The sequence below is a fragment of the Scylla paramamosain genome, unplaced genomic scaffold (assembly GCF_035594125.1).
Source record: "Scylla paramamosain isolate STU-SP2022 unplaced genomic scaffold, ASM3559412v1 Contig1, whole genome shotgun sequence".
Taxonomy (NCBI): domain Eukaryota; kingdom Metazoa; phylum Arthropoda; class Malacostraca; order Decapoda; family Portunidae; genus Scylla; species Scylla paramamosain.
In genome coordinates this window covers 3782501-3795000 of record NW_026973666.1, presented here as the reverse complement: position 1 = coordinate 3795000, position 12500 = coordinate 3782501, and the positions used below count along the sequence as shown (strand labels likewise).

General features: G+C 38.8%; 1 protein-coding gene across 1 annotated transcript in view; it reads right to left on the bottom strand.

Moving 5' to 3' along the window:
- LOC135095704 (beta-1,4-glucuronyltransferase 1-like) overlaps positions 1-3145 on the bottom strand; it is a 6539-nt gene extending 3394 nt beyond the window's left edge. Inside the window, 3 exon segments of the mRNA XM_063996716.1 lie at positions 1019-1714; positions 2131-2286; positions 3033-3145. Of these exon segments, the coding sequence (XP_063852786.1) occupies positions 1019-1714; positions 2131-2286; positions 3033-3062 (882 nt within the window). The 5' untranslated portion in view covers positions 3063-3145.
- Between the last annotated feature and the right edge of the window lie 9355 nt (positions 3146-12500).

Genomic DNA, 12500 nt, shown 5'->3' with positions numbered 1-12500 from the left:
TAGTAGTAGTAGTAGTAGTGGTAGTAGTAATAGTGGTGGTGGTAGTGGTGGTAGTGGTGGTGTTTTGGGGTGTTTTGAATGTGTTTTGAGTGTATTTTGAGTGTGTTTTGAGTGTTTTTGATGTGTTTGGGTGTTTTTTTGTGTTTTTTTTTTTGTGTGGAAGGGTGTTTTTGGTGTGTTTTTGGAGTGTTTCTGAGATGTTTTTAAAGTGTTTGTGTTTTGGTGTGTTTTTGAAGTGTTTTGGGCGTGTTTGGTGTGTTTTGGGTGTGTGTGGGTGGTGTGCTTTGGTGTGGTTTAGTGTGTTTTGCCGTGAATGTTTTGGTGTGTTTTGTTGTGTGTTTGGTGTGTGTGTTTTGTTGCGTTTTCTTGTGTTTTTTTTGTGTGTTTTTGGTGTGTTGTGATTTATTTTATTGTGTTTTTGGTGTCTTGTGGAGTGTGTTTTGTTGTGTTTTGGTGTTTGAAAAGATTGACGGTAAAAAGAAAAAAAAAACAGAGAAAGATTTGTTGAAGTGTGTTTCAGAGCAAAAGATCGAGGAAGTTAAAAATAAATAAATATATATATATATATATAAAAAGAAAGACTTAACTGTGTGTGAAGATATGATAAGATTCAGACAAAAAAAGAGAGAAAGATTTATTTGTACAGCTGTGTGTGTGTGTGTGTGTGTGTGTGTGTAGAACAAAAGAAGATTAGATGTATAAAAGAAGAGATTGTTTAAAGGAATGTGTGTGTGTGTGTGTGTGTGTGTGTGTGTGTGTGTGTGTGTGTGTGTGTGTGGTGTGTGTGTGTGTGTGTGCGTGTGTGTGTGTGTGTGTGTGTGTGTGTGTGTGTGTGTGTGTGTGTGTGTGTGTGTGTGTGTGTGTGTGTGTGTGTGTGTATGTAGAAAGCTTGAATTTTGATTCATATATGTGTTTATATTGCAAGAAAACATATATGCATCTCTCTCTCTCTCTCTCTCTCTCTCTCTCTCTCTCTCTCTCTCTCTCTCTCTCTCTCTCTCTCTCTCTCTCTCCTGACCTTTAAATGAAACCGCCTTGCCTTCCCACTCAGCAGGAGCCTCAGCAGCGCCATCTTGTCCCGGGGCGGCTCGGACACCTTACTGCTGACTTCATAAACAGGCACCACAAAGGCGCAGCGGCCACACACCACCCGCGACGCCAGGAAATCAGACAGACGCGGGTACATTGCCGGCACTGGTATCATATCCACATCGACATTGAACACGTGTGGAGTGTGGCACGCCCTCCACGCCATGTTACGGAGGAGGTTCTGCGGGTAGCGTGGATACCGCTGCGGAGTCAATCCCACCGCTGCCACCATTATGCGGTTCACTTCTTCAGCCTCCCCGCATGTCACGACCGGTGGAAGGCTCCTGGTGGACTCCGGTGGGTGCCCTCGTGGGTGGACAAGGTGGAATGACACGCGGGCTTCCACACCATCCACACACTGGCGGAGATACGATACCATCCCCGCGGCAATGACATATTCGCGTCCAGCAACGTAAACAGCAACAGATATGGGGCCGCTCCACCTGCGTGCGTGCGTAGCGATCCAGTGGAGGTGCTGTGTGGAGGCGTGGGTGGCTAGACACACCTGCGCCGCACCTGTTGTCTCCTGCCACGCCCGCCCTGCCCAGACAAAGGCGTGGGAAGTGAAATTTCCAGAAGCGTCGCTGAGACCGTACGCTGCAGGGACTGTGCCGCCAGACCCCATCTGTGGGAGAGTGGGGGAGTGTGAAGAAGGGAGGAGGGGAAGTGAGCGGGTAAGTGAGTGGATGAGTGGATGAGTGGAAAAGTAAGGGAGGGAGGGAGGGAAGGAGTGAATGGCTGACTGGCTGACTGGCTGACTAGTTGACTGACTGACTGACTGACTGACTGACTGAACACAAGTACCCACCAGTAGTAGTAGTAGTAGTAGTAGTAGTAGTAGTAGTAGTAGTAGTAGTAGTAGTAGTAGTAGTAGTAGTAGTAGTATGTTAGGTTAGGTTAGGTTAGGCTAGGTTAGATAAGCTCAGATTAGATTAGGTTAGGTTAGGTTAGGTTAGGTTAGGCTACATTAGGTTACATTAAGTTTGGTAAAGTTAGATTAGGTTAAGTTGGGTTAAGTTAAGTTAGGTCAGCAATACCCACCAAGGTAGTGAGGTTATCCGGGGCTGCCAGACTGGTGGTGAGTGGTGATGGTGATGGTGATGACAGGAAGGCCATATTCACCACCAGGCCTAGACACAAGTTGGCCGCCACCACCACCACGTTCACCACCACGAAACATTGCTTGCCACACACCTGCTGAGAGAGAAGGCATCACCACACCTGTCATCACCACACACCTGTCATTATTAGACACACCTTTAATCACTATACACCTGTCACCATCATGTATTTGCACCTGTCATCACACACCTGTCACCACCACACACAGCTGTCACCACCACACACCTAACCTAAGCTGTCATAAGAGGAAGGAAGGAAGAAAAAAAGAAAAAATCACAATAAACGATTAAATGTAATAGATAACAAATAAATAAAAGAAAAAATATAAGAAATTGCAATAGATAAGATAAACAAAAAGAAAGAATGAATGAATGAAAGAAAGAAACAATGAAGAAAAAAAAGAATGAGGAAGAGGAGGAAGACAAGAAGAGGAAGAAGAGGAAAGATTAGAAGGAGAAAAAAAGTTCAACGAAAACATTTAGAAAGAAAATAGAATAGAGGAGGAGGAGGAGGAGGAGGAGGAGGAGGAGGAGGAGGAGGAGGAGGAGGAGGGGTTAAATTCTTCCTTCTCGCCAGATATCGTTTGTTTGTTCGTTTGTTTGTGTGAATTTTGGCAATACTTGAATTTTACTTTCTTTGTTTGTTTGTTTGTTTGTTTGTTTGTCACGTGTTTGTTTCATTGTTTTACTTTGGTTTGTTTTGTTTTGTTATGGTTTGTTTGATTTATGATGTCACGTGGTACAAAGTCCCCCCCTCTCTCTCTCTCTCTCTCTCTCTCTCTCTCTCTCTCTCTCTCTCTCTCTCCCTCTCTTTGTACTCACCTTATGTAATGGTTTAGCAAAGTACTTCATGGTCTCTCTCTCTCTCTCTCTCTCTCTCTCTCTCTCTCTCTCTCTCTCTCTCTCTCTCTACATACACGCCAACAACAACAACAAAAACAACAACAACTACTACTACTACTACTATTACTACTACTACTACCACACAACTACAATTTCACACACACACACACACACACACACACATACACACACACACACACAAAATACACTTTTTTTTTCCTGCGCACACTTGGTAAAAAACACAGCCTAACAAACAACCGAACAAACAAACACACAAACACACAAACTCTCTCTCTCTCTCTCTCTCTCTCTCTCTCTCTCTCTCTCTCTCTCTCTCTCTCTCTCTCTCTCTCTCTCTCTCTCTCCACACCCGGGCAGACACACGCGGCACTCTTCACTACAAGCTTGGCACTGCGGCACTGGGCCAAAGACGGCGCTGTTGTGGGTAGATTTGGCACTCTCTCTCTCTCTCTCTCTCTCTCTCTCTCTCTCTCTCTCTCTCTCTCTCTCTCTGATGTGTATCTTCAAAGTAAATGCAAACAACAACAACAACAATAACAACAACAATAAAAACAACAACAATAAAAACAACAATAATAATAATAATAACAACAACAATAATAATGATAATAATAATAATAATAATAATAATAATAATAATAATAATAATAATAATAATAATAATAATAATAAGTAATTAGCGATCCTTAGAGAGAGAGAGAGAGAGAGAGAGAGAGAGAGAGAGAGAGAGAGAGAGAGAGAGAGAGAGAGAGAGAGAGAGAGAGAGAGAAATTTATCTTACATCCTCTTTGATAAAAACTTCTATCATAGAAAACTAGATTTTTATAAGACAAACTGAACAAAAAAGAAGAAGAAGAAGAAGAAGAAGAAGAAGAAGAAGAAGAAGAAGAAGAAGAAGAAGATGAAGAAGAAGAAGAGGAAGAAGAAGAAGAAGAAGACGTACAATTTCTATATATCCTATTTACATCTATTTTTTCTTTTCCCTTTCTAAATAAAAAGAATGACAATAACAATAATAGTAATAATAATAATAATAATAATAATAATAATAATAATAATAATAATAATAATAATGATAATTGTTTTTCATGATTATAATGTAGAAATCATGTTAATCTGTCACTAGAACCTTAAAAACACCCTTAAAAACCCGAGTCACTAAGTGTTTCCCCAGTTAATAATGTAGAAATCTCATTAATCTGTCATTCAATGTTTCTCTTGTTAAAAACGAAAAAAAAAAACCTTGTCAACACGTAGAAATCGTGTTAATGCTCTGTCACTAGAACCATGAAAACACACTTAAAATCACACAGAACTTAGAACGGAGCCTTGAATTAAAACGTAGCGGAGGAGAGGCGCTGTTTCTGAATACATCTTAAAGAGAACATATTTTTTCTTCTTTTTCGACAGTAAATAACTTAAGTAAGAAGTATGACGTAAGCATGTAAATAAATGACTGAACGATTACATGCACACAAAATGCAAGACAAAAATACACATGGATTTTTCGATTATTTCTTTGTATCTTTCATTTTATTTCATTTTCCTGTTACTTAAGAGACTCTGAGGCACAAAACTAAATGAAAAAAACTTACTTAAATTACTTTTCTTTTTCGACAATACATACTTCAAGACAAAAATATTATACACCGCTTATCTCTCCTCACAGCCTAATTAACCTTATATAGCAGGATTCTTTGTCACTAACAGTAAGCTGGTACATTAATACAAGTAATTCAAGTACTCAAACTCACGCAAAGGGAATAAAAGATGCAAAAAAGTATTAACAGCGGAGATTACTACCACCGTCACCACCTCGCCGCCATCTTGGTCTGCTCCGTCACCGCTTATCTCTCCTCACAGCCTAATTAACCTTTATATACTAGGATTCTTTGTCACTAACAGTAAGCTGGTACATTAATACAAGTAATTCGAGCACTCAAACTCACGCAAAGGGAATAAAAGATGCGAAAAAGTACAAACAGCGGAGATTACTACCACCATCACCACCTCGCCGCCATTTTGGTCTGCTCCGTCACCGCTTATCTCTCCTCACAGCCTAAATAACATTATATAGCAGGATTCTTTGTCACTAACAGTAAGCTGGTACATTAATACAAGTAACTCGAGCACTCAAACTCACGCAAAGGGAATAAAAGATGCGAAAAATTACTAACAGCGGAGTTTGCCACCACCATCACCACCTCGCCGCCATCTTGGTCTGCCGCGTCACCGCTTATCTCTCTTCACAGCCTAACTAATCTTATATACCTGTTTTGTACGCCACTAGCAGTAAACTGATACATTAATACAAGTAATTCCGGCAGTCAAACTCACGCAAAGGGAATAAAAGATGCGAAAAAGTACTAATAGCGAGGATTACCACCACCACCACCACCTCGCCGCCATCTTGGTCTGGCCCGCCACACCTAATCTCTCCTCAGCCTGTATCAGAAAAAATAAATAAATAAATAATACTTACCTTTTTCGTCACTTTAGCTTCTTACTTCCTTCATCTCTTGTTTCTTTTTCACTGTTACACTTCTTCATCACTTCGTTGTTCCGGCTACACCTCCAAGAGACACCTGCGGGCCGTGATTGGTGTGGCCAGGCTAACGGGACAGCGCGACATCCTCCCACGTGGGCAGTGGAAGCTATACTAAATTCGCATGATCCTCACATCCACGAGCCTAAATTATTTATTGCTGTATTTTTTTTTCCTCTCTTTTTCTCATTCTTTTTATTAATTTGTGGTTATTTTGTTGAAACTTTTCTTCTTTTTCTCCTTTTATTGTGGCTACTTTAATTAATTTATTTTTTTTCCTTTTTATATCTTTTATTATGGGTAAAAACCTCATACCCACGAGCCTAAATTTTTATTATTATTATTAATATTATTATTATTATTATTATTATTATTATTATTATTATTATTATCAATATTATTATTATTGTTGTTGTTGTTGTTGTTGTTGTTGTTGTTGTTGTTATCATTATTATTATTATTATTATTATTATTATTATTATTATTATTATTATTATTATTACTACAATTATATTATTATTATTATTGTTATTATTATTATTATTATTATTATTATTATTATTATTATTATTATTATTATTATTATTACAATTATTATTATCATTTCACAACATATCATAACTTTCCTTGTGATTCTTCTTTTCTTTTCTTCTTAATGTATCATAATAATTTTTACTAAGGCTCTTTTTTTTTCCTCTCTATTTATACATCTTTTTTTTTTTTCGTATTGTTTAAAAGTTCATAATGTATCATATTTATTTCATGTTTATATTCATATTTTTCTCCTTCACACATTGTAATTACTTGAATGTGACTAATGTTCCTTAATATCTCGTAAAACATCATATATATTTAATAATTATTCTATTTTCTTTCTTTTCTCCTTCCTAACGTATCATTAAACATAGGGATACATGTGAACGAATACAAATAACAATCTTTCTTACATTTTAATGACCTACACAGAAAACCACTCAAAATTAACAAGTTATTTACAAATATAATAATGATTGGCTCCATATTAACATCATTTACATTATACTGTTTGTCTATATTCTTGTTGGACCTTTCTTATGTCTGCTGGTATGTTTCGTATTTCTCTGTTTTTCGTTATTTCTATTGCGTCTATGTTCAGCTCTGTATGTCTATATATATTTATCTTTTTTTTTTTTTTTCTGTAAACTTTTCCTTTTTCTGATACATTTATTTGTCCGTCTGTCTATCGAAGCCTAGTCTCTCAAAATTTCTTCTTCACTTCAACATATCACCACAAACTCGACTTATTGCACCTAATTTACTTATTTATTATCATCATTACTCTTTTTACGAATTATGAGTTTAGCTCAACAAACCACCACAAAATTGACTTACACAATATTCGAGTTTTATTACAAATCTGCTTATCTTGTCTATCGTACTTTCCTCACCTATTCTCGTACCCAATTTACTTATTTATTCTTATTATTATTCTTCCTAGTCAATATGTTGTATTCTGACTCAAAATCAACATAAATATTACCATAATCGTTTTATCAAGAATATTTGTCTCTATATGCCTCCATCGTACTTCTTCCACCTATTATTGTACTCAAATTACTTATTATCATTATTCTTTCAACACATTACAATATATTCCAACTTAAAATCGATATAAAAACAATAATCAAGTTTTATCAGGAATCTTTGCCTGTGCCAGCGTCCATCGTACTTTTCCCCGCTAATTATCGTACTCAATTAACCTATTCATTATTAACCCTTTATTATGAATTATGGCATGGTTTTCCTCAATAAACCACTTAAAAAATTACATAAAAACTACAATAACCAAGTTTTATCAGGAATCTTTGCCTGTACCAGCGTCCATCGTACTTTTTGTTGCAATTATCGTACCCGGTGCATTTCCAGCATTTTCCCTCAACAGCCTCAGTTTCTCGGCCTCCACCAGGCTGGGCAGGTCCTCCATAGGCCTATAGTACATGTGCACTACCTGGGAGCCAGCCATCATGGAGAGAAGGGCCGCGGCGGTGTAGCGAAGATACACACCCCATGTTACCCCGGCTGGCATGGTGGTGGTGGTGGTGGTAGTGGTGATGGTGGTGGTATTTTTCTTATTTTTTCTCTTTCTCTTATTTCTTTGGTTTTTTTCTGTTTCTCTCTTTCTATATTATTTTTTTTTGTCTTTTTCACTATTCTTTTCTTTCTCTTCACTGTATTTTCCAAATTTTCTTTGATTTCTCAGCTGTTTTTTCCTTATTATGTTAAGTTTTTTCGTTTTTCTCACTATTATTTTCTTTTTCTCTTTTGATTTCCTCTTTTCCCTATTTTTTTCCTCTTTTCCTCTTATTTGTAGGTGATTTTTCTGTTTCTCTCCTTTTCTCTTCCTTCTTCGTCTTTATTCCCTCTCTCTCTCTCTCTCTCTCTCTCTCTCTCTCTCTCTCTCTCTCTCTCTCTCTCTCTCTCTCTCTCTCTCTCTGTGGTGGTGATGGTGGTTGTGTTGTGTAGTTATGTTTTTCTTTCTTTCCTTTTATTTTTGTTATTTTTTTCTTTTTTTCTATAAGTTTCTGTAAGTTCATTTATTTTCTCTCTCTCCTATCTTTCTTTTTTTTTATTTTCTCTCCAGTTTCCCTCACCATTTCCTCCTTCTCTCCACTGCCTTCCTTAATTTCCTCCACTCCTTCTTCTCCTCTCTTCTGCTTTTCTCAATCTTTCTCCACTTCTTCACTTTCTTCCTGTTCCTTTCTTCCTCTTTATCTTCAGTTTCCTCTTCCCTCCTCGCTGTTTTCTCACACACGCTCCTCCTCTCTCAGTTGTTCGATTGCCAACTTTGTCGCTTGTCTCCTCTTGAAAGTACGATCTGTGGGTAGGTTAAGTTAAATTAGGTTGGGTTAGGTTAGGTTAGGTTGGGTTAGGTTAGGTTAGGTTTAGTTAGGTTAGGTTAGGTTGGGTTGGGTTAGGTTAGGTTAGGTTAGGTTAGGTTAGGTTAGGTTTAGTTAGGTTAGGTTAGGTTGGGTTGGGTTGGGTTAGGTTAGGTTTGGTTAGGTTAGGTTTGGTTAGGTTTAGTTAGGTTAGGTTAGGTTAAGTTTGGGTTGGGTTTGGTTAGGTTTAGTTAGGTTAGGTTTGGTTAAGTTTGGGTTAGGTTAGGTTAGGTTAGGTTAGGTTAGGTTAGGTTAGGTTAAGTTAGGTTAGGTTAGGTTAGGTTTGGTTAGGTTTAGTTAGGTTAGGTTAGGTTAAGTTTGGGTTGGGTTTGGTTAAGTTTGATTTAGTAAGGTTAGGTTCAGTTTGGCCTGGTTAAGTCAGAGTTAGTTAAGATATTTACAAAACAAAAAAAAAACAAAATAAAAAAACATACCATTACAACAACAACAACAACAACAACCATTACCACAACAACAACAACAAAAACAACAACAACTCACAAAAATTGGTCTGGCCCACGTGCCAATTAATCATAGAAAACTCAAGGGCAGCACCGAGACAGAAGAAGAGAGGGAGAAACCTATACATTCCGAACAGCCTCTTGCCGGGCCACAAGTCCAGCACCCTTTGTAGCTGTCGACTCTTGCCCCACACCATGGCTCCTGTGTGAGGTGAGGTGAGGTTAGGTTACCTTAGAGAGAGAGAGAGAGAGAGAGAGAGAGAGAGAGAGAGAGAGAGAGAGAGAGAGAGAGAGAGAGAGAGAGAGAGAGAGAGAGGGTGTAAAGTTAGGTTAGGTTAGAGAGAGAAAGAGAGAGAGAGGGGTGTTAGGTTAGGTTAGGTTAGATTAGAGAGGGGGAGAGAGAGAGAGAGAGAGAGAGAGAGAGAGAGAGGGTGTTAGGTTAGGTTAGGTTAGGTTAGGTTAGATTGGAGAGAGAAAGAGTGTTAGGTTAGGTTAGGTTAGGTTACAGACAGACAGAGAGAGAGAGAGAGAGAGAGAGAGAGAGAGAGAGAGAGAGAGAGAGAGAGAGAGAGAGAGAGAGAGAGAGAGAGGTTAGGGTGTTAGGTTAGAGGTAGGAGAGAGAGTAAGAGGGTGTAAGATTGTAAAGAGAGAGGTTAGATTGGAGGAGGAGGAGGAGGAGGAGGAGGAGGAGGAGGAGGAGGAGGAGGAGGAGGAGGAGGAGGAGGAATTGAAAGCGAAAGAATATAGAACAAGAAGAAGAAGAAGAAAAAGAAGAAGGAAAAAAATAAGACGAGAATATAAAACAAGAGTATTATCAATTATTTCATCTCACAACAACAACAACAACAACAACAACAACAACAACAACAAAATACTATTACTTAGAAATCAGACACTCGTGAAGAACTGGGGTCCCGTTTAATTACATCACACACACACACACACACACACACACACACACGTTACCTAACCTCCTTTTCCCTCCCTCTCTCCCTTCCTCTCCCTCCTTCCCTCCCCCTGCACAGCTCCATACCTTCACATGAGGGCGGGACGTGAGGGGAAACAAGCGGCAGTGAAGAAGGAAAGCCACCAACTGGAAATAAGGAAAAGAAGGACAAGATTTACCCTCCGCCGGCTTGGTTTGTTTTGGTCTGGGTGTCGGATGGCGCAGTTTCGGTTCTCTTAAATTTTCGGCTCTTACAATACAATTTTTCTTATTTTAATTTCTGCTATGGTTGATTTTAATTTCTTATTGTGGAAAGTATGTAAAAATATTGCCAGGGATTTATTTTTTATTAGTGTGAGTGTTACAAATTCGGCTCTTTTCTCATTTTCGCCTCCATTGTATTTAAATCTTATTTTATTTATAGTTTTCGTATTGTAAAATATGTTTATAAGAAACAATATCAAGTCTGCTTTTATAACTAGCCGCAAATTCGTTAGTTTTAATATTTTCGGCTCTTTCAATATACTAATGCTATCTAATTTACATGTACCTTAGTAAAACTCCTTAGTAAAACATTATTTAAACATTTCCTTCTTAAAAAATAAATAAATAAACAAACAATATGTACCTTTACAACAACATAATGATAAAAAGACACGAATAAACAGGAAAAAAATTCAATTATTATTATTTTCTCATTTTTCCTCCTTTTCTTCCTCTTCCTCGTCCTCTTTCCTTCCTCCAGTAGATGAGAGGAAGGGAGGAAGAGGAGGAAGGCAGGAAATTAAGGTAAGAGCAGAGAGAGAGAGAGAGAGAGAGAGAGAGAGAGAGAGAGAGAGAGAGAGAGAAGAGAGGAGAGAGAGAGAGAGAGAGAGAAAAAAAATAACCATTACATTTTTATTTTCAGATGAATCAACTGGTGCTCCTGATGATGATGATGATAATAGGTAAGAAATAGTAGTAGTAGTAGTAGTAGTAGTAGTAGTAGTAGTAGTAGTAGTAACTTAACTATAAATAACTTAGAAATAACAGTTGTAGACAATTATTATTATTATTATTATTATTATTATTATTATTATTATTATCATTATCACCATTTCTTATTTTTCAGGCACTGTTAATGGCAACACGGAAGAAGGAAGAGAAGGAAGAGGAAGAGGAGGAGGAGGAGGAGGAGGAGGAGAAGGAGGAGGAGGAGGAAGACAAGCCCTTACCATAACCATATTGTCCAGCCGTAGTGAAGCAAATATATTAATTAATGAAGCGACGGTAAGCATCATCATCATCATCAGCATCATCATCAGCATCATCATCATCATCATCAGGCAGGCCACGTAACGGGCAGGAAGCTTGAAAATAAGCCACACCAAAGCTTTTTATTAATCAAGGCGTTTCTGTGATTAAATTTATGATATGGTAAACCGAGTGCTGTGTTTTTATAAGCAAGAAGACAGCTGATGTGCGTGTGTGTGTGCGTGCGTGCGTGTGTGCGTGTGTGTGCGTGTGTGTGTGTCGTGGCTATTGTCTAAGTGGTCAGTCTGGGAGGGTAAACATAAATATTTCTCTCTCACACCAATATTTCAGTTTTCCAAGGCTACAGAGGTGATTAGTAAGGTTCCCAAGTTAGTCTCCCGTTGGTAATGTAGAAATGTTGTTAATCTGCCACTAGAACCGTAAAAACACCTTGAAAACCTTGCCACTTCATCTTGTTTTACCAGCTATTGAGTATGTATGTGCGTGTGTAATAGTAGTAATAGTAGTAGTAGCAATAGTAGTAGTAGCAGAAGAAGAAGAAGAAGAAGAAGTAGTCTGTTATTAATCTTTTCAGGCGGTAAGTTTGAAAGACGCGCCGCCCAGCCAACCCGTCTTCAGTGGCATGACAGACGCCGAGAGGGATGGTGCTGCGCTGCTCCTGGCGGTGTTCAGCTTGGTAGATGGGCGGTTGATGATGAATAGGTGTGTTTGTGTGTTTGTTTGTTTAGTCTTCCTTTGAAATCTACTTCATTATTTATTTATCTATTTACTGTCATCATTTCTCTTGTTCTCAGGTCAGTTAATCTACATAAATATTCACACGATCTGTCGCTCCCGTCCACGCTGACTTCTCTGTCCCCGTTCAGGCTGGTCGTAATGGCGGTGAAAGTAAGCAGTAGTAGTAGTAGTAGCAGTAGTAGTAGTAGTAGTAGTAGTAGGAAAGGAAATAATTACTACAAACTCTCTCTCTCTCTCTCTCTCTCTCTCTCTCTCTCTCTCTCTCTCTCTCTCTCTCTCTCTCTCAGACAGACGCGGCCTTGAACAGACCCTCCTCAATTTGTCGCCTGTTTAAGGACCTCGGGGCAACAAAGGCTCATATTTCACCTGTGCGTGGCTACCTGGCGTGGGTGTTCACTACGGGGGGCGCCACCTGGGGGGAGAGTGTGTCGCTGCCCCCACACGCCCACGCCCCAGGCCCCCACCACGCCCCTAGCCCCGTGGAAGAGGCGAAGAAGCTGAATTTGGTTAAGTTTTGCTTGTTGTTGTTGTTGTTGTTGTTGTTGTTGTTGTTGTTGTTGTTGTTGT